The following is a 23,464-nucleotide window of genomic DNA, read 5'->3' on the forward strand; positions in this document are numbered from 1 at the left end:
TATTAGCGATAGGACCGCTATATTTGGTGTATGGAATGATTGTAAGATGTACATGTCTGTCTGGCATGGTTCATCTGACCTTGAACTCATTTTCATTGAACATTGATAATGTTAAGTTTATGTGAAACTTAAAGTAAAACCTTCATATTACAGACTTTCAACATAAATTCAACGATAAAAAAGTAAAAAAAGTAAAACAGGCAAAACATTTCAGCATGTACTTTCTTGTTTTTTACAGGAAATAAATTTCTTTATGAACGAAACTGAGCATCATTAAAGCGAGTGCATCTAGAAAATTATAAAACAAATATAAATTTGTAACAATTTTAATCAAACAGTAACAATAAGTAACAAAATATCACAGAACAAGTCCATATTAAAATATCACAGAATTTGTCAACTAAAGATCATTAATGTTACTTGTCAATTTTTTTTTTCGAATCCCATATTTGTATCTCTACCATTATCTGTGCATGTCATTACACATTCTGTAGCTAATTTCCCTTATGCACAATACATTTACATTAATATTAATACCAAGCCATTTGGCTTTGGGATGACCTTCAGGATGATCGTATAGTGAGATTACAAATTTATTGGCTTTTGTAATTCATAAAAAAATACTGTAACAATCTAGTTTGTCACTCTGCAAAACAATAAAATTTAAAAAAAAAATAACTGAAAAACAGTATTAAATACTTTAAAATGTCATAAATGAAAAATAAAATCCTTTTATTATTTTTTTTGCAAAATGAGCCTCAATTTTGCATGGCCATATGAACATGTCTGATTTAATCACTCTAAATTAAGCAACAGATTCACTGAATATAACAATTGAATCAAAACATACATTCTTTCTTTTGTAAAAAAAAAAACATCACATAGGCTATATCATGAACGTTTATCTGTAAAATGTAATGATAGCTAGCCTAATAAAGAATAACTATTTATAAACAATATTTTTATAGTCATTGACAAGTTTTGTTATATTAACCCTTACAATGTTAAAGAGGCAGCATGTAATTTTTATGTAAATTCTTATCCCGCACTACCAAGTAAAAAAAATATTACTTATTAAAAGTAGATATAAATAAAAAGAATGACAAGTTTTCTTTGACTTTTATGTGATCATTATTCTGATGTGCTCATACTTTTTTAAAAGTTGTTAGATTAGCACTTTTTAATTTTTCTTGTGTTATTCTAAACATTAAAAGCTTTCTTGATTGCAAATAATTCTTGTCCAAGATTGAAGTTGTCAAGTTTCCTTTTCTCACCTCTTCTACTGTAACCAGACATCTACATAAAGTGTAAAGGTTAGAATAAAAAGCAAATCATGTTATTATGCAATACTGAAATATTTCATGGCATAGTTTATTTCAAATTTAAAGTTAACTTGATCAGAAGTTTCTAGTAAAATATCAACCACAATGGAAACATCAAACCAATCTCAGCAAATTATAAGGACTCTAGAAAGAAATTTTACAATCAAGAAGTCCCATAAATTACCAAAGTGAAAAAAAGTCAATATAAAATAGGAAACAAAAAAAATTTTAAAATTGAGTTATTTTATAACATATGAATTGGGGATATATAGTATTAGATGAATGCAGATATTACTACAGCACAACCACCAACTTGGTAGGGCTCTCATTATCAAACAAATCTTTGGTCATTTAGTATTATTATGTCTGTGATAAATAATGTTAGTGTTGGGGTTGTCTTAGTCATGTATTGTCCTAATGATATTATTTGTGACAGGTGTCTGCACTCATCTAGTCTCTATTTATACTATCTTTAATTTTTAACGGTCACTTAATGCTTTTAAGTATCACAATCATTAAGATTGATAATAATCATTCTAAAACTCGTCTGTACTATAAAATTTGTGAATTTGCTTTAATCCATTTTTACATGTTAACTAATATCGGGTTTTATGCACTTTGAAATCTTCAATATAAATGCTCATACTATGACAGTTAGGGGCATTAGGTTTTCCTGTGCATCTGACAGGTATCAGGTTAAACTTTTGATGAAGTTGTGGTTACACCAACTTGAAACGTTGTAAACATGTTCATTATGATGTAAACATCTTACAATATATACCTAATATAGGTTTTGACCCTCAGATTTGTAATTCACTGATCATTTTAAAGTTCTGGTTTAAAGTTGTTTACCATGAAGCTGTGGACACATCAACTTGAAACTTACTTAGTACACATGTTCATTATGAAGTGGACTTTTTTATATGCCAAATTAATAAGACTTATGACCCTGGTTTTACTGTAGTGTACACTGGTCAGGTTAATGTTTTGGTCTAAGGTATTTAACCATCAAGTTGTGGTCACATCAACTTGAAACTTAGTACACATGTTCATTATGAAGTGGACTTTTTTATATGCCAAATTAATATGACTTATGACCCTGGTTTTACTGTGGTGTACACTGATCAGGCTAACGTTTTGGTCTAAGGTATTTAACCATCAAGTTGTGGACACATCAACTTGAAATTACTTAGTACACATGTTCATTATGAAGTGGACTTTTTTATATGCCAAATTAATAAGACTTATGACCCTGGTTTTACTGTAGTGTACACTGATCAGGTTAACGTTTTGGTCTAAGGTATTTAACCATCAAGTTGTGGTCACATCAACTTGAAACTTAGTAAACATGTTGACTTTTTTTATATGCCAAATTAATACGACTTATGACCCTGGTTTTACTGTAGTGTACACTGATCAGGTTAACGTTTTGGTCTAAGGTATTTAACCATCAAGTTGTAGTCACATCAACTTGAAACTTAGTAAACATGTTGACTTTTTTTATATGCCAAAATAATACGACTTATGACCCTGGTTTTACTGTAGTGTACACTGATCAGGTTAACGTTTTGGTCTAAGGTATTTAACCATCAAGTTGTGGTCACATCAACTTGAAACTTAGTTAACATGTTCATTAAGATGTGAACTTTTTAATATATATGCCAAATTAGGGTTTGGACCCAGATTTCTTGGTTCACTGAATATTAAAATGTGATAGTGCAAGTGGGACATGGTGTCCTATTAACACATATTCTTGTTTAATAATATATTAGCAATAGTTCAAAACATTACACAAAAATAGGTCTCACTTGGAATATGTAACATGATAACATACCACAGATTGACTTTCCCAGTTATCGGAAGTATTTGGATTGTCCTCTGTATTTGGTGTACTAAAGAAATCGTCTGACATTTCTTCTTTTCTTTGAGATACTATGAAGTAAAGTGTGATAAAGACTAAATGCTAAATATAAGAAATCTATACAGCTAAAAGCTCTTTTGTCCCATATTCAAAACACTAGTTATTTTTAATTGACTTACTACTAAAAAAAGATCTGAGATTATCGTAAATTTTTGTATTTTATAGTTCATGCAAACGCTCAACTAGGAAACAAAATATGTGAGTGAAATAATGAAGAATCATTACTTTATAATTAATAGGTATTTTCTCAAACATATTTGGCCTGATCAGAATGATGACCCGGAAATTAGGAAAATGAACACATCATGAATAGGTTTGGCCCTAGAAATCACAGCATTTGATCACCACGAAAATATAGACCACCTAACAATCCTTTTAGGTCAAAACCAAAAATAGTACCTAACCAATCAAAAGATAGGAGTTTAATAAAGTAGCTTACAAGTTTGAATTCCATCTTTTTGAAGAGGAGTGCTAGAATGTTGTCTTTTTCTATTTTTAACTTTTCTCTGAATCATTATTTTTGTAATGGATAAAGATGGTGATGATTCTCTGCTACTTTCAGTCTGAAATAAAGGACAAATCATTTGTATATGAGCCAAATACATACAGATAATGGATTGATCATAATTTGTTTGACAGATAAACCACAAAAAGATTATAGCATGAAAGTTTTCTTTGATAACTTAAGATGAGAAATGTCACAATTAAAAACCGGTAAGTTTATACAATTTACCAAACCCTAATATTTAATTCAAATAGATATTTAAAATAACAATAGGTAATATAAAATAAAGAGAGATAATTCTATATTCTAATTATAATGTACTGAACAGAAGCTTATATCATCTAAGAAACCAGCAGAATAAAAATAATTCAATCAATAGGTAAATTCAAATAAATGGAGATAATTCAATATTTGTCATTAATGTACTGAACAGAAGCTTATCCAAGAAACCAGCAGAAGACTTATATTTATCCATTTTATATTATGTCCTTATTGAAGTTCTAGCAAAGAATTTCACTCAAACCAGCGCAAGGGCGCATCTTTTCATCGTGAGATAAAAATTTTTGCTGCATGTTGAAGTCTTTTGGGGAATTTTGAAATGAAGAAAAGCAATAAAGTGCTGTTCCTTTGGTTTGATTTTTCCAGTGAATGTAGTGATTTTGTGTCATGAATTGATAAACCACATTCCTTCTTTTCCAAAAGAAGTTTTCACTGGAAATGAAGATACTACATAAACACTGACAAGGGTATTTGTTGTGCCAAAATATTTGTCTTTCTATAAGACATATTTCATCTTATTCAAATATATATTTCTTTAGTATTGTTGCACAGATCTTTAGATTAGTATAAATATATATGCATATATATATATACTAAGATCTAAAATAAAACAAATGCACTTATACTATCACTTGCACTGAAAATAAAGTAGAATAACAAAGTAGACAAAGCCTTGATAAGACAAAAACCCCAGACTGTTACTAAAGTTATTTTTTTCGTTTTGCAGAACTAAAAAAATGTAAAGACTCACAGCTGATTCATGTCTGTTTAAAGTATATCTGTCCCTGAAAAAGAACAAAGTACTTTAAACCAATAGAAACAATTATTGGGCAATATGTAAGAATAATATTTAAAGGAAATTTCTAAAACTTCAAGTCCAAAGTCAAGTAATTTGAAAAAAATGGGAGAAAATGCAAAACATCAACTGGTAGAACAAATTAAAAAAGGCAGTTTCAAATCCCTGAATTGGTACAGGTCCTTTCAAAGGGAAATAAGAGTGTTAAATCAAATTTTTGGTTCTAAACCTCCATAATCTTGGATAATCAAAATCAATAATCCAAACTAAATGTAAAGTGAGGATAGCAGACTTCACTGTGCAAGCTAGCATATGGACCAAGAGATTATCAAATTAATTAGTGTAAATCACATTATTTACTTTTTTTTTTTCAAGTAAGCCATTTCCAGCATACTTCATTGATGTCTAACTTTGTTTATGGATTCATATAAGAGAAGATCCAAGTTCATATTAGTGACAATTTGTATTTACTTTATTTTTTTTTTTTTTTTTTTTTTTAAATCTTATTTTAGGTATGGTAAATTTCATTGCCTTGAAGGAGGGGATATCTAAGTTAAGAAAAGTTTACATTTATACAATAGAAAATGTTTGTTAATGTTCTTCCTGTCTACCCATTCAGATTAATGTCAATAAAGAAATGTCTAAAAACCACAAAGACATCCTATATAAACTCATCATCCATTTCATACCAAAATTCAGCTTTCTGGATGAACAACAAACAACAGTTCAATAAAACTATAAGTTTTTAATCAATGACATTGTGAAACATTTAATAAAGCAAACTTTGTGGTCCAAAACATTTATACTAATTCATCATCATCCAATCATGGGTAATAAATCATTAAAAAGTTAAAATTTAAAAGTTCAAATTGGTAAAAATACTTTACCTTTGTTTTATCTCCTTTACAGTTCTTGTACTGCCAGCAGGGGAGTCATTGAAGTCATAAACACTCCCATTTTTCTGTTTTAATCCAGAATTGTGGTTTGGTTTAATATGGCTTTTAATGCTATGGCTATCCCTGTGCTGTGAAAATCTCCTAATGGGCTGTAAAGAACTTACAACACTTGGAGTGGATCTTCTGAGGTTGCTGCTGGAGTATGTGGTTGGTCTTACAGGAAGTACTTTTTCGTACTGTGCTGACTTCTTTTCTCTGCTATTTGAGTTTGAAGAGAATGGTGCAACTTTTGCTCCTGTATTTTCATTTCTGTTTGATACAAAGTTACAAAAGCCATGGTCTGCATCTTTATGAGATATGTGAGAGGAGTGGGGGAGTTTGAATACAGAGCTGTTTGTATTTCTGACATCTACTTGTTTTCCTTGTTGCCTTCCAATGCACATTGTATTGTTTTCCATTTGGGTTTTAGCTAATGAACTTGAATATAACTGCTGATTTTGTTCTCTATCAGTATGATTTCCAACTGCTTGTAGATCTTGAGAAAGTCTATAAGTTTGAGAAGCATCACTGGTATCATAGTCTGCATCACTGCACATTCTGTTTAATCTCTGAGATTTTCTTGATGGCTCTCCATGTGCCTTTCTCTTTCTCCGACTCTTCTTGTTATTCTCCCTGACTACTTGTTTTTTGTTTCCAAAGTTCTCATTACTTTGAGGCTGAGGAAGAACTGCTGCCACAGGCGAAGGGTTTGTTTTAGAAAACAAAGATTTGGTGTTCCACATGTCCCCCCTGTAACTTGGTGAAACAAAAGTAAAGTTTTTCTTGTTACTATCATTATAAAGTAAATTTCTATTATTATCTGATAATATATTACTTTTTCTGTTTGGTTCTATGGTTGAAACTTTGGAACATATATCCTGATTTCTTTGTAATAAACTTTCATCAGAAGCTGGCTCAATAGATGATTCTGCAGTAAAAGAATTCTTCCTGGCTGCCACTGTTTCCACTTGGGTTCTCATTTTAGAAAATTCTTCATTGTATCTTTCAAACATTTGATCCAATTGCTCTTGTACACCTTTCCTAACTGTATTTGGGGTACTGTTTTGTGTATGTCTATCTGAAGTTTGTTTGTTGCTGATCTCACTCACTGTCTTCAGTGTTATCATTTCAATCTGTTTTGCCAATTGTTCATTTTCAAGCTTCCTAATCATAGCTTGTTCTTGCATTTGAGTTTTCAAAAGAGTTTTATGAGCTTCTTGTTGGTATTTACATATACTTTTAATCTCATTTATTTGATAGTTACACATTTCTCTTGAATCATCTCTACTTTGATGAGTATGTTTTTCTAATCCAGTGCTTATGTGGTACTGAATTTCTTTCATACCTTTATAGTGGGTTGTAGATAATTCCTTGCAGTAAAAATCTTCAAGCTGCCTTGTGTGACTTTCTAAATCCTGTCTTAACTGTTGCAGTTCATTCATTACCCTGAAGTCAAGATGTTAAAACATTTTTCAGCATATAAATATAATTCTCTATTAAATATTCAACATGAAGTATATCATTGGACTTTCTACTCTGTTTGTTGATACAATTTGCTTTTGGAGCTTCCCATAACCAAATAAGGTTAATTGCATGATTCATTAGAAAAATACACAATTCTTCTGAAACTACTTTGAAATCAATTAAAATCGCAATAGTCTTCACCTTATGGGTAGTATTAAGTAATTGGTTTTTTTTATTTCCATAGTCAACAGTAGACAGATTTTTTTATTATGTTTTTTTTTAATTTCCCATAGCCAAGTACAATGTAATTGCTTTTACATGATTTGTAAGTGTGTATGAGAATAAGTGAAGGTTGGTTGTAGGCATATTTGAAATTCAACTTCTCTGATTCTACTAAACAGAAATCATCAATTTTGAAAATATTATTTAATACAAAATGTTTTATTAAAATAAGAAGCTGCTGAACCAACGCCTTTGTGGTGAAGTGAAGGTTGAGTCACTAAAGAGGATACCCGATGGTATGCAGGGTTGTCAATAAAAATAAATAAATAAAATACCGCTGGATTGACAACAACACTTTAGTGAACTGCAAGTTTTATTGTGTCGACTAGTTTCGCCGATTAGATCGGCGTCTTCAGGACAAATTATATAGAAACAAGAACTGATTGTAACAGGATGCTGTTACGAAGTCTCCCAAACGAAGCTCCCATAATTCGTAATTCCCAGGGTCGCCTGACATTGGGCAATGTCCAGTGAAAATTGGTTTGGTCCAGTAAAGTTATATGCATTAGTGATGCCAGGGGACTAACCTTGTATATCATTCAAATCATCTTGGCATGACAAACCAGAATATATATGGTTTAGGGGTGGGGATCTCAACCATTTACAAGATACTAGAATATTGGGGGTGGGGAGGAACCCCTGGGGACTGGCCCTATACGTCATTCAAATGTTCATTACATGACGAACAGGAATATATATGGTTTAGGGGTGGCGATCTCAACCATTTACAAGATATTAGAACATTGGGGGTGGGGGGAACCCCTGGGGACTGACCGTATACGTCATTCAAATGTTCGAGACATGACAAATAGGAATATATATGGTTTAGGGGTGGGGATCTCGACCATTTACAAGATATTAGAACTTTCTCAAATGGCAGGGGGTCGGGATGACCCCTGGGGACTTACCCTGTATATCATTCAAACCATCTCAACATGACAAACCAGAATATATATGGTTTAGGGGTGGGGATCTCGACCTTTTACAAGATATTAGAACTTTCTAAAATGGCAGGGGGTCGGGATGACCCCTGGGGACTAACCCTGTATATCATTCAAACCATCTTAGCATAACAAACCAGAATATATATGGTTTAGGGGTGGGGATCTTGACCACTTTCAAGATATAAGAACTTTCTTAAATGGCAGGGGGTGGGGGTAACCCCTGGGGACTAACCCTGTATTTCATTTGATGTGCTTTATCATGACAAACCAGAATATATATGGTTTAGGGGTGGGGATCTCGACCATTTACAAGATATTAGAACTTTCTCAAATGACAGGGGGTGGGGATGACCCCTGGGGACTAACCCTGTATATCATTCAAACCATCTTAGCATGACAAACCAGAATATATATGGTTTAGGGGTGGGGATCTTGACAACTTAGAAGATATTAGAACTTTCTTAAATGGCAGGGGGTGGGGGTGACCCCTGGGGACTAACCCTGTATTACATTTGATGTGCTTTATCATGACAAACCAGAATATATATGGTTTAGGGGTGGGGATCTCGACCATTTACAAGATATTAGAACTTTCTCAAATGACAGGGGGTGGGGATGACCCCTGGGGACTAACCCTGTATATCATTCAAACCATCTTAGCATGACAAACCAGAATATATATGGTTTAGGGGTGGGGATCTCGACCATTTACAAGATATTAGAACTTTCTCAAATGACAGGGGGTGGGGATGACCCCTGGGGACTAACCCTGTATATCATTCAAACCATCTTAGCATGACAAACCAGAATATATATGGTTTAGGGGTGGGGATCTTGACCACTTACAAGGTATTAGAACTTTCTTAAATGGCAGGGGGTGGGGGTGACCCCTGGGGACTAACCCTGTATTTCATTTAATGGGCTTTATCATTTAGAACATTTTCAATTAAAAAGTTTGTGTCTATCAGGAACGGTTTTCAATTTATAATCATTTGAAAATTTTAAAAAATAAAATCCCATAGGGTTCTATAGTAAAACCCTCTTTTCTTTTTGCCCCTCAAAGTACCCCTTTAAAAACCCCATTGCAAAAACAAAACCCTGATTGCACCACTAGACATGTTAGTCTAACATATTGTGAAACCCTAAGTTAATCCGACAAGCGGTTTTGGAAAACGGGTGCGGACAAGTTCAAATTTAAAAGCGGCGGAAGAAGAAGAAGAAGAATAATAATAATAATAATAATAAGAACTGAGCAATAACAATAAGTCTTCCCAAACTTCGTTTGGGAGACTTAATTACAATCTCTGAAGTATAAAAAAATGGTATCTAAATTTTAACGTCATAATGTGTTTACTCCATTGTCTTTGTTGTTCCTGGTTACCAATGTATGAATGAAATGAAAAAAATACAAATGTATGTACATAAAGGTAGTTAATTAATGAAATAAATTGAAATAAAAAGTTAAATGTTATTGTCAATTGTTTTTAAATACTGTAAATGTTGTGAATTTCCTTGACTGTTAATTGTTTGTTAATTCCTCCTCACACGGATTTATCTGTTTAGTACATCCTTCGTACGTTGTGTAGCTGTCCATAATTACTGGTGTTTCTTTTTCCTCGACTAAGTTATCGTAACAGTTGGTCTTAAATCTGGGTGGTCCTGTAGTTTTAATATAAATCACTTCGACATCCGAATCTTCTGGTTCACTTATATATAGGTCTTCTCTGAGGATGTCAACTGTAATTTCTTCTTGTTTATTTTCACACTGTGGTTTGGCCGGAGGTGGGTATATATATTTAGACGGTCCTGCTACTATCTTGAATTTAGGTGTTAGTTCCATTTTTGTGCGTTGGACAAACAGGCAACAGCTTAAAAGAAAGATTTAGGGGCCACTTCAAGGACATCAACGTACAAAACCAGTACAAACCAGTATCAAACCATTTCACGTCGGAAAATCACAATAAAGAGAATGTCACTATTAAGGGAATCATTACAACGAAAAAAGACATCAACATAAGATTACGAACTGAAGAAAGCATCATACACAAATTAGGAACCGCTGAACCCTGGGGTTTAAACAGAAGAAATTGAAATGGCAAAGCCAAAGATCACACCAAGACAGGCAGAATGTTTCGTAAATTCCAGTGGGAAAAACTTAAAGACAAAAATAAAATGTCTCAAATGTGAGAAAAAATTCGCAAGTGTCAGCACATTACGCAGGTACCACCGTAGTAATCACGAACCCACCATTACAATTTACGAGTGTCTACACTGCCCAGCAAATTTCACAAGAAAACATGCAGCGAAAAAACATATTACAACAAAGCATCAAGAAAAACTAGAATTGGATCACAGGGAGAAAAAGGCAACACCGAAAGCAGCAGCTACACCAATTGTCAAGTGGACACCACCGGTTGAAGCTCGCACAAAAATGGAACTAACACCTAAATTCAAGATAGTAGCAGGACCGTCGAAATAAATATACCCAACTCCTGCCAATCCACAGTGTGAAAATAAACAAGAAGAAATTACAGTTGACATCCTTAGAGAAGACCTATATATAAGTGCACCGGAAGATTCGGATGACGAAGTGATTTATATCAAAACTACAGGACCAACCAGATTTAAGACCAACAGGTACGGTTACTTAGTCGAGGAAAAAGAAACACCAGTAATTACAGACAGCTACACAACGTACGAAGGACGTACTAAACAGATAAATCCGTGTGAGGAGGAATTAAACAAACAATTAACAGTCAAGGAAATTCACAACATTTACAGTATTTAAAAACAATTGACAATAACATTTAACTTTTTATTTCAATTTATTTCAATTTATTTCATTAATTTACTACCTTTATGTACATACATTTGTAATTTTTTCATTTCATTCATACATTGGTAACCAGGAACAACAAAGACAATGGAGTAAACACATTATGACGTTAAAATTTAGATACCATTTTTTTATACTTCAGGGATTGTAATTTCTATATAATTTGTCCTGAAGACGCCGATCTAATCGGCGAAACTAGTCGACACAATAAAACTTGCAGTTCACTAAAGTGTTGTTGTCAATCAAGCGGTATTTTATTTAAAATGTTTTATTGTACTGTCTATTTCATATGTTGATTTCACAGATTTTCTGTGTTTCCCACAGCCATATAATGTCTTTTGCGTGATCAAATGCAAGAGGATAACCAGAATACTTTATTATCAGCAAAGCCTCTCAAAGCCCTGAAACAAACCATGAATGTATTTTCCATAAAAAGAGTTTAGTGTCTCACCATCTTTGTTATTTCATGTTTTATCACTTATCACTATTTATGGTTTCAATTCATATTGCCAAAAACAGGAGTTAACCTTCTGTTCATTGGCTATAGGGCATATTGTAAATTGAAATTGATTAATGCATGTGTTTATTATAACTGCAAAATCCTTGACCATAGGCAAAAATCTAATCAAAGCAATTTCAAAAATTTAATGAAGGAAAATCATTGCAGAAATTTTGAATGTGAATTATCATTATTGTGAACCCGATATTTTTCACATTCATAAAAGCATGTTTTCTGAATTTAGAGTATTCAAATATATATCTTATACACACATTCATAGTACACATTTGATGTATTAAATTTTAAATCTGCTTTAATAAGCCCAAACAATGTGTTCACACAGTTCAGTTTTATCCTTACTTCATACCAGGGCTTTCAAAATTATTTTTAGCCAGCCGGACATTTTATATATTATCCTGATTTTAATCCCTTAAGACAAAATAAACAAAAGGCAATTATGGTAATCAGTTGCCGAGTTGGCCATCCCAATGATTGACATTAAAAAAAAAACGATATTAAACTTTCTTTGATTCAAATTCGAAGTTCTGACGTAAACTGTTAAATTGATAATTTAAATCTTTTTGATTAAATTACCGGTAATAAGATGCAAACCGCTGAAATGTAAGAAAATAACTTTGAATAGACCAATCAATGTCTGGTTCAAAATAGTTTACCCGCCACCTGAACAGGTAAATTTCAGCTGTTTGACAAGTAATTAGCCTTGATTAAAATGAGAAGGTATTAAAGTAGGGGTTGTTTTGATAATACTTAATGATCATGTCACTTTTATGACCGGAAATGTGTGGCTGTTTAAAGCAAAAGGTTGGGTCAAAAAGATCGCGAATTATGTTAAAATGACCATCTCTTAAGAAAGCCTTGAAAACTAAAAAGTAGATGATCGTTTCATGCTTTGCCCAGCCGGACTTTTACCGGACATTATACAAATGTCCGGAATATATGACTGTTTTGGAAGCCTTGCTTCATACCTTGTTTTGGATTTCCCACACAAATGTTTTACTAAAATTTTATATCAGCTATATAAAATAAGTAAATACCCTCTTTTAATATCCTCATGTCTCATACTCTGAATATTTTTATATTCATGGTAGTGTTTTTCCATCAGATCCTTTTGCTGTTTGTGACTGTCTGTAAGCTGGTATTGATTGTTAGTGTTGTGCATCACAGAATCACCAATCTTCTTGAGGTCACCAATAGTTTCTTGGTGAAGTGAGGTCATTACACTTTTCAAACTGTCAACAAGCTGGTTTTCTTTCTCTGACTGCTGTTTTTCCATCATGTTATGAAGTTCTTCTATCTTAGCATCTCTCTAGATCAACAGAAAAAAGAATCAATATTATTCAAGACTTTCAAAAGTATCTTCTAACACTAATATTTAAAGTTCCAAGTTGTTGATGACATGGAAATTAATGCCATATTCAGTTACATGTATTAGTTTGTGCATTAAGGTCATGTGAAGCACTTGGTATATTCATTATTGCTTTTTATTTTATATATCTTAATTACCATAATGATTTCTTTTTCCAAATCCAGCATCTTGCTAATGTCTTGATCTCTGTCTTTCATTGTTTTAATCATTTTCTTGAAGTTTTCATTCAAAACATCAAACACTAAGATTAAAAACAAAACCATGGTAAATTGATAAAATTTTATTAGAAATATGAAAGTATTTTTTGTTTGTTTAATAATTCACATCATATAGAAATTTGAAAGGGACAAAGTTATAAATATATTAGCCACCTAATTGCCTAACATAGTTTTCAATTAATTAAATTGCAATATTGAAGTAAGTAAATTTGATTATCTCCCCTTTAATATGTAGGACCAGGATTCGTTTATGCACATACTCAGGTAATTCTCTACAGCTGTGTAAAGTATCATCAATATCAGTCTGACCATTTTGGATAAGTTGTGCTAACGAGGCACACAGACGAGAGACATATTGCAAGATTGAAGAAAGTAAATTGAATTATCTCCCATTTAACATGAAGGACCAGGATTATAGTGTGTGTGTCAAACACATCCATGTGTAGTTGAGTTATGTATATAGTACTTTTTGTGATTGAGTTTCACTGTATTGCAAAAAAGAATGTGTATTTGGATAGAATCTTCCCCCTTAGTGGAGCTGGACAGTGAAGAACCTGTGTAGCTCCAAAATAATGGCAGACTTAAAAATCACCCGAGTTAGTCATAGCACTAAACTTCTCATGAGATACATCAGACATCTGTTCTATGTTTTGTTGAAACACCTTAATGCTTCCTCTCATTTCATCTGTACATTCTTTGACAGTGTTAACTACTGTTTCATACATTTCTCTGAAATATCACCAGTTTTAATAAGTTGCACAAAGTTTTATACATATAGCAAATAAGATATACTTGGCTATTTTACCTACCCCATATGTTTTGTTCAAAAGGAAAAACCCAGAATATTCATCTTTCTCAAATATGAAAAAAAACTCTTATTAAATAGTTTACATTCATAAGGAAAATTAACATCTTATTTTTTTCTTCATTTTCTAAGGTTCGTTTAGTTTTCAATCAGTCATGGGTCATATTACCAATAAAGGACAAAGTTTGATAAGGGATTTCTTTGGCCTACATTTTTATTGAACTTTTGAACTTTCTATTTCTATGTCATTTTTAAAGTTGAGGCTATACAAAATGAATAAGCAGCAGCGACAGGAGAACATGAATTGCCTGGCTTGTGCATATTGAAATTGTTGCCAATATTAAATGGAATATTTAGATGTCATCTTATCAAAAGAAAGTAAAAGGGCTCTGTAGAAAAACTTGCACAAGGATATTCTTCGGTGTGTGAATATTGCCTTAAATTTGACTGTTAAAAAGTCTGATCACTCTGGAACTACAACAAGAAAATTATGAAAATTTTCATAATCAAAAGCAACCCTACATTTACCAATTCCAACAACAATTAAAATTTTGTAGTAAAATTTTATCAAAGCATACTAGCTATTCAATAACAGCTTAAATTAAAACTCTTGTATTTGAATACTGGTTAACCTATCATCTCTTTCTTTAGCCTTTGTTTTATTCATCAGTACTTGCTGCTGGAAGTTTGATCTTATCTGTTGCTTCACTGGTAGTGACACTGCAGGATTGTATCCACTAGATGGCTTTGCAGGCGTAGATTTGAAAGATGTCTCAGAATTTGTTCTTTTTGTCATAAATCTGTCAAATACTCTTCTTCCTTGTGACTAGATAGAAATAAAATAAAAAAACAAGGAAATAATTGTAATTGTATTCATAAATATGGAAATTAGGAAAAATTTGTTTAATGATAGTTAATTGTACATGGCCATACTTGATTTAGAACACACACCCACAGATTGATATATTGCTCAGTCGTCTTAGTATTAGCGTGATCATCTCAACTGTTGGAGGTCCTGGGTTTGACCCCTGGCCAGGTCAAACAAAACACTTAAAAATTGGTATTTTCTTCTTCTCCTCTAAGCTCACAGTATTAAGCAGTAAGATCAAAGACTTGTATGCTCAAGTCAGTAATTTTTGTAACATGCTCAATGGGTATACCCCGTTATTAATGTATATTGGTTGATATTTTAGCATGGAAAAACATAAATTATTTATAAGTTGTAGTTGGCTTTAAACTAGCTTTCAGTAACTGTGAGTACTCTTAGATCCGTATCATGTGTATTTTTTCCTTTGTGCGGGGTCTGGTAGGTCTGATGCTGGAAATGTGAGGGTTGACTGTTTACTAACATGTTTGGCACTGCCACATTATCTATATAGTTGTCCATATAAAATGAATGCATAGCAAATCTGAGAATTGCTTACAAAGTACAATTCATCATAAGGATCCAACTAAAATAAAAAATCATCCTTTCATACAGAAGCTGAGTAATATGCACACAAAATACTGGTAGATGAAGGGATTGATGGACAGACAGATGCACAGACAAGGGTCTTGCGATATACCATTCAATCCTTTAGTGGGGGTATGACTATGCTCATAAAAGGTACTAGGAAATTACAAAAGTAAACTAGAAAACTGACATGCAAGCAAGGGCTCTGCTTGTATATTTATGTGACAGGCACAGAAACAAATAATTAATAAAAAGCCAAAGATGTTCCTGCGGGTATAAATTTTCATGGAACATTTGGTACAAGTAAAACATGCGATTTAGTGTCTAAAAAAATACATATTTCCCTCGAGTTCTACTGAATTAATCTTAAAACCATGCCAGTTTGACAATGACAACCAGCAACTACTTTGAAATATCAGAAATTAATTATTTATTCATATTATACCTAGATTTTGTTGATTTCAGAGCATTTTGAATGTTTATGTATTTTGGTGGCCATTTTTTTAAATAGTGGCTGACAAAATAATAATATAAAATATGTGTTTTTTCTACTATTAAATATCTCGCTTTCATCAAAACTAATTAGCAAATCGACATATGATGCACAACTGTGCAAATTTTCATCCACATTCTTGCCTTACTTTTGGTTTCACAAAAATTGTTGATTAATAGACCAACAGCCAGATGATGGACAAAGTGAAAACGGCCCACCCTTAACAAATTATTTGTTTGATGTTGCCTACCAATGCCTTGTAGGGTTGAGTAGGTAGGTAGGGATTTTTTTTTTTTTTTTTAGCCAACAACATAAGTTACTTATTTAGACAAGAAAACGACATTAGAACTTTAAAAAAAAAATTGAAACGATTTGTCATAACATTTTTCAGGTAGACTGCTTTTTAGGTGGGTAGGAAGGCAACACCAAACAATTTTATTTTTATTTTTGGCCTAGGTCTCCATCATCCTAGCGGTGGGTCCCTAATTGTATTCAAAATTCAAAAGACCTTATCTTGTCTCTGCAACATGAATGGTGTCAAAACTTTTAAATTTTTTAAAAGAAATTAATTTCCTACTATTGCAGGCTTTCCTTTCTTTTATATTATGTTACCTGTGATCCGCTTTCTCCTGAAAGAGGCTGGGAATATGTTGCATCTTGGGAATTCTCTGAAAATTCTATCTGTGAGTTTTGATATAAATGTTGAGAAGAGTTTTCACTGATTTGACTGTTTCTTTTCTCTCTGAAATATAATGAAAATAACAGGATTAAGAAATTTTATTGGTTAATGAGCTATTCACTTAATTTCAATTAACTTTACTCTCCTTGCCAACAGTTATAAATGGAACAAGTGTAACTGAATCACAATGCAACCATCTAGAATATACAACTGTTTTCCTGTCTAGTACTGTGGATTCATTTTTATTCGTGGTATACCAATTTTCGTGGGTTTCGTGGGTCACAGCGAACCATGAATTTAAGAATTCAACGAAGAATAATCCCAAGAAATGTGTATGGAGTCGGGTGTTTATTTCCGGTTATGTTATGCAGTTCTAGTATAGTGTTGACTAGCGATAAACATTGTAACATAACACGTGTTTTTATTGAAAGAAGATACAAGTATTTTGATTAAATCAATAATTAATATATCGAATATCAGTGATAATTTACTTTTTAAAATTGAATAAAACTGTTCATGGAAAATAACTGCAAGTTGTTAATGACCGTGTTATACTGGTGATTAAAAATCAATGGGATTAAGTACGTGGATATTGCCCGTAGGTAATATTGTTTATGACAGGAACATTTATTTTCACACCTTTTACTTATATGACTGTTTATTATATCATGATTAGGGAAATGAGCTTTCAATCATAGAGTTTTGAATGCCTTATAAAATTCCGAACAAAATTTATAAATTGTAAAACAAACAAGTAATTAGTTGTCTCTGTCCATTATTGTAATAGAAGTTTTCAATGAACACTTTAACCTAGAATGACCAAGCGAGGATTTTGACAATTCAAAACCTTTTCAATGAATTCCTTCTTTTTTGTTTGTTTTATTATTGATAAAACCATGGAGGTTATATGATCTCCTAAATTAAAAAGAAATCCACGAATTACGTATCTGAATTTTTTTTCTTTTGTAATCAGCGATCCACGAATTTACGTATACCACGAAACGTCTTTTTTTCTCTATCCACGAAAATTGATACCCACAAAAATAAATGAATCCACAGTATCTAAAATTTTCCACTGCTGCCAAAAGACGTCTAAACACTAGTAAAAATGATTAGAAAAAAAACAATTAAAAATAAAAGAAAAATGTGTCTATGGTACACAGATGCCCCACTTGTAATGCAGCGACAGCAAATGCAGCAATTTATCAATTTATAAAGGAGTTAACTGGAGAACAGTGAAAGTGTGGCCATCAAAACTTGAAATTTATCTGTGTTTGGTGGCAATTATCATAGTGTATAAGTTTCATAACATTTGGTTGAGGCAAACTAAAGTTAGAGAACGGAAACCAATTTCGGGACGCAAGTACAAATGGACAAGGGTAAACCTTAATGCCCCCTTTGCCTAGTGTCGGGAGAAAGAAAACAAGAAATCCCCACATACACACTCCAAAAATATATCCTCATTGACTATATCTTAGGCTCTTTATTATGTTGTCTGGTAATCTTTTATCTTAAATAAAAGCTGCATATTTATAAAAACTCTCCATACATGATTTTTCTTTTCAATTACAAGAAATAAAAATATTTCTTAAAATTTACATAAAAATACAACAATTTAAGACGGATGGAATCCAAATTGTTACTTTAAAATTTGGTCCACTGAATGCATCCTGGCCAAAAGAGGCCAAAACTTTTCAAGGTAACTTTTTATTTACCACTAGAATCAATGTTAGTCACTTTGACCAGTTTTAGTTTGGATTTTACAGGTATAGTAAAACTTTAGTCTCTGAATTTTGTTTGTTGTTTCTTCAATTATTCATCATTTACTAATATTCTTGAGATATTGTCATACAAGACTCACATAATTCACAGTAAATAACTCTACAAACCTTCCAACATTAAAAAGTTCTCGTGAAGACACTTGATTGAAGTACATTCGAGACATTTTTACATCTGAAATTATAAAATAACTTATTAATTTGACTGTAAGCAAAATTACATTGATATTTTTTTTAAATGTGTTTGTATGAACATCTGACCCATTTTTTTCAGTGATGAAATTGAGTTATCTTTCTTGGAGCAAAAGTCCTGCACCACAAAACACAAGAAGACCAAAACTAGAAACTAGTGTAAAGCTAAAGCAAAATATTGTCCTAATGTAATAAATATAGTATTTCATGATCATGTATTATGTATCATGCTTATTTGTCCCCTACTATGAAAAAGTGTTCAGAGAAGGACAAAATTTCATATGAATTTTAGTCTTATTTAACAATATTTCATAAATCGATAGTAATGAAATTATGTCTTATTAATGGGAAGTTATCAAAAATTGCAATTTGGGTATAATAATATTTCATGGATGGAGTGTCATGTAATTTTGTTTCATGAAAGGGAGGTTATAAAAATTTATATTTTGTACAATATCATTAAAGTGTTTTGTTTTATTGATAATAATAAACATATGTTACAAGTGATTGTCAGTTCTTTAGTTATATTTCAACAGTATTATATGGTACAATTAACATATTTGACTTTAATCATTTATAAATGCAAATTTGGAAGTAGCTTTGGATACAATATGTTTGTTTCTAACATTTCTAATATAAAATACTTGCCTTACAAAATATTTTAAATCATAAATATAAATATGTGCATACTTCGTGCTTGAATAGTATAGATGAGAATTATTTGATGCAGCATTTCACTGTTATACACATACTTTTCAAGAACAATATTTCAGAAACACTCTCACAATTTTATGGTGTATGATTCTTCAAGGAAGACATACTTTGATTAGGAAATATTGTCATGGATAGTATTTTACTGTTACACTTGCAGTTGCATGTATTGCTAACCTGACAAACTACCCCTTAAATTCCTCGTTTCTGGAGATTATTTTTGAAAATCTGCTAAAGAGTGCATCTGGCGGAAATTTTGTTCATCCGATGAGAAAAATATGACTACCGTAATAAAAAAAATATTAACAATTATATTGTATTATAATGACTGACATGGACAATACACAATATTTAATTTGATTTTATAAAATTGAGAATGGAAATGGGGAATGTGAATATGAATGAACTGCCCTAATTGACATGGGTTATCTGGGGGAAAACAGATCATAGCATACAATGAGAGGTAACTCTTATTGTATTCAATTGATGACTTGTATTAGATTTGCCTCCCTTGTTACTTCATACAGGTTTTAGTTAACATGTGGTTTTAAGCAAGAAAGCATGTTCCAGCCACATTTTATTACGTACCTAATTTGATATTTTGACATCCGATGGAAAATAAAGGAACTAGGAAGCCTCCAGCTTATTTAAGGGATTTCATTCTATCTTCTTTTGAAATGCAAAAATAGTTTGCTTTAGTTCACAAAGTTGGAGATATTAGCTCTGAAAACGTGGTTTAACTTCAGACTTCTACACCAAAATCAAATGAAGCAAGGTGCTAGCATTCGTCCAAAAATTCCTACATCTATGAACATTGTGAATAAACTGGACAAAACAATTGAGGAATTAACAACACACGCTCCTTGTAGGCAAGAAAACATTTGTTGTTGATAGAAACACTTCAAGAACCAAAGCTAAGGACAATGGTAAAATTAAAGTTAAAACAGTAAAGCTACCAACACTTAATGAGTTACAGGATACGGATAAAGTCAGCAAACAGACTCAAGAGCTTACTCAGCAGCTTCTAAATCAATCTTCATCTTCTTTCAGATTCTGATTCTACTTCTTCAAGTGACAATGTCGAGGATAAGGACCAAGGAAAATTAAAGGTAATGATTTACAATATTTATTGTTCATAGACCAAAAATATAAGGCAGTTTTTGGTGAAGCAAGGGCCGCTAAGGTAGGGTAAAATATGATGTGCCATTGCTACATGAGCATGCCCAAACCTAATCAGTGATTTTTTTCTGATAAAGACTTCGGACTCACACAGCTAGTTAAGAGGTGAAATGTTTATCATGCATAACTTGGAAAAACAAGCTATTTCAATGCTCAGACAAAAGCATTTGATTTATCAGCTATATTTCGCCGAAAAATATCCCTTTAATACTGAGATAAAGGTTTTTCATGTTTAATTTTGCATTCAGTAGAAAGGGGTCATAAAATTTGGCCTCAAGCATTTTTAGAAGATCAAGGCCGAACTCTTGTCATCCCCCTTACATCTTCTTCATCTAAACTAACCAAGGAAGTACTCAAGGATAGGTTTAATCGCAATCCAATATGTGGTGCTTATCAAGCGGGAAACTGTAGTTGTCCAGGGGATCATTTTGAGCTTATGACGACAAAAAAACTATTGCATGCTGGCAGGAAGTGTGTTTGTAAACTGCAAAGACTCCAGAGGCTCGTCTTCAACATCCATTGAAGGATTGTCCACATCATGAAAGATGTTCAAGTTCAGTGCTACATCGTGAATCTGCTAAAATGGGCAATAATTTTGTGATACCCCCTGCTGTGCCAGGTGAGTACTATAATAAATTTCCATTCAAAAGAAAAATCATATTCCCCTGCAAATGCAGGCGTGTTATTGTAATAATTCTGATCATAAGGATAATGTTGTGAAACTGTATAGCCAGTCAAGGTCGTTAAAAACTTCCATATATATATTGTGAAACCCCCTGCAATGCCTGACATTTATATGACATATTGATAATTCAATTATTTCCTTTGTGACATCAAATTTTTCCAGGAAAAAGTACCAATACACATCACTATTTAGTCCAACCCGGGAAAAACAGTTACTTAGACAACTTCCTGTTGAGGTAAAGTGAAGCAAAACAAAGGTCATCAGCAATGAACTGAGGGAGGAAAAAGTTTGGAAAAAGGACAGTTTAAAATTTTGATAGTTTAAAGCATTTTTAAAAAGACAAATTAAAGTCATTGAAAATGCTTTGTTTATTGTGTTTACAATGGTTTAAACATGTCTCTATGACTAGGAAAATTTTATGCACAATACATTGTTTGAACAAGGCCCCAGATAGCTTCAACTGGTTTGAAAAGCTGTGCAATTTTAGAACTTATCTAGTCCAAATAATTATGACGTCTTGAAAGGCTATTTTAATTTTTTTTCTGTGATGCCTTCCTTCGTAGGAAATAGCCTTTCAAGACGTCATAATTATTTGGACTAGAACTTATCCAGATAGGAATAAATATTGATAAGATGTATTAGAAGACCATGACATGTACAGAAGGACAATAGATATCTACAAAACAATTGGTGATTCAGATTAAAGGGTGTAACTGAGTGGACAGCATCAAATATAATTCAAGTGTTTTTAGAAATATAGTTATCTCGTACCATTGCAAACTCGTACTGATGTGAACTCGTACCACTAAAAACAAACTCGTACCAATGCAAACTCGTACCACTGATAACTCGTACCACGGTAAATTCATACCATTGTAAACTCGTACCAACTTATTTAAATGCATTCAAATGGTGTTTAATGATGAATAAATATTTAAATTTCACTCAATACCTCTTAAGTCTGTAAAAAGTATATAATTTGAAATCACAGACCAATGTGTAGCTTATTTTTCCTTGGCTAATTGGACAGAGAAAACTGTGGCAGATTGGCTTTGTTCTCTCCCTTGAACAGTTCCTTTATTTAACTTTTACTGGCAGCTATTTGATTTAATTTTTAATCATTACACATTAGTAACATTGAATATATTTTGGTAGTCAAAATTGTTTCTAAAAGGAATTTTATTTAATGAGACAATATATTTATACAATTGTCGTCTTCCATTGTGGTTATGAGGAACATCACAAACATGCCCCATTTTATGTGGAAATGGGGCTTTGAGACGACTCATGTCAGCTTTTGTTTTGATAATCAGGAATTTCATTTAATAATACACATTATACATTTAATTCCAAGCTGTTAAATTACATAACAACAATCAAAATTCAATAATATGATTCAACAAGTTGATTAGTTAATAATCACCCAATACACACACTCAAAGGAATTCAATATATTAATTAACATGGTAATTAAGAAATTACAATGTATTTTTGTCTAAGTTTTAAAATCTGGTATAAAATTCAAGAAAATATATTGAATATATTTTTAATGGTACGAGTTCTGAATGGTACGACTTCGCAGTGGTACGAGTTAACGTTGATACGAGTTGACTTTTAGTGGTACGAGTTGACGTGGTACGAGTTTGCAATGGTACGAGTTAACTTGCTTCCCGTTTTTATAACTTTTTATTTTACACAATCATTAATAGCAGTGACCAGTGTAGAAAAAAATGCCCATCAAATTCCATCTTTCTGAAACATAAAATGCATTTAATTTTTCAATATCTAGTAGATGCTAGACCTTAAAAAAATTTCCAACTGCACATGTTTGTCTTAACGACTTTAGTCAGAGTAACTTTTGTCTTGAGCCAAGTTGAGGTGTAAACAAAGCCTTTTTTTGTCCATTTCTGTTCATGATCTTTAAATTTTTCAAATTCTATGTGTCATTAAAGTCTATAAAGAAAATAAATATGCTCAGTTATTGTTAGTTCTAAAAATACGTTCATATCCCACTTTACCCTTCTTCAATTTGTCAATTAATTTCTTCAAGCCCGCATAGGAGCAGACGACAAAACTGTCGTCGGCGAATGTTAACAAGATA

At 32.2% G+C, this 23,464-nt stretch overlaps 1 protein-coding gene across 1 annotated transcript; it reads right to left on the reverse strand.

The window, feature by feature from the left end:
* Window positions 1–310: 310 nt before the first annotated feature.
* LOC127700423 (uncharacterized) lies at window positions 311–23,445 on the reverse strand. Its single transcript, XM_052203918.1, has 12 exons — window positions 23,382–23,445; window positions 18,708–18,771; window positions 16,752–16,881; window positions 14,826–15,019; window positions 13,981–14,117; window positions 13,308–13,411; window positions 12,839–13,110; window positions 5,711–7,204; window positions 4,779–4,812; window positions 3,683–3,806; window positions 3,157–3,254; window positions 311–1,296 (listed from the first exon to the last, which is right to left on the reverse strand). The coding sequence occupies exons 2-12, from the start codon at window positions 18,761–18,763 to the stop codon at window positions 1,201–1,203; spliced, it is 2,739 nt and encodes a 912-aa protein (XP_052059878.1). The 5' UTR covers window positions 18,764–18,771; window positions 23,382–23,445; the 3' UTR covers window positions 311–1,200.
* Between the last annotated feature and the right edge of the window lie 19 nt (window positions 23,446–23,464).

This window comes from Mytilus californianus, unplaced genomic scaffold, assembly GCF_021869535.1.
Source record: "Mytilus californianus isolate M0D057914Y unplaced genomic scaffold, xbMytCali1.0.p SCAF_1, whole genome shotgun sequence".
NCBI lineage: Eukaryota > Metazoa > Mollusca > Bivalvia > Mytilida > Mytilidae > Mytilus > Mytilus californianus.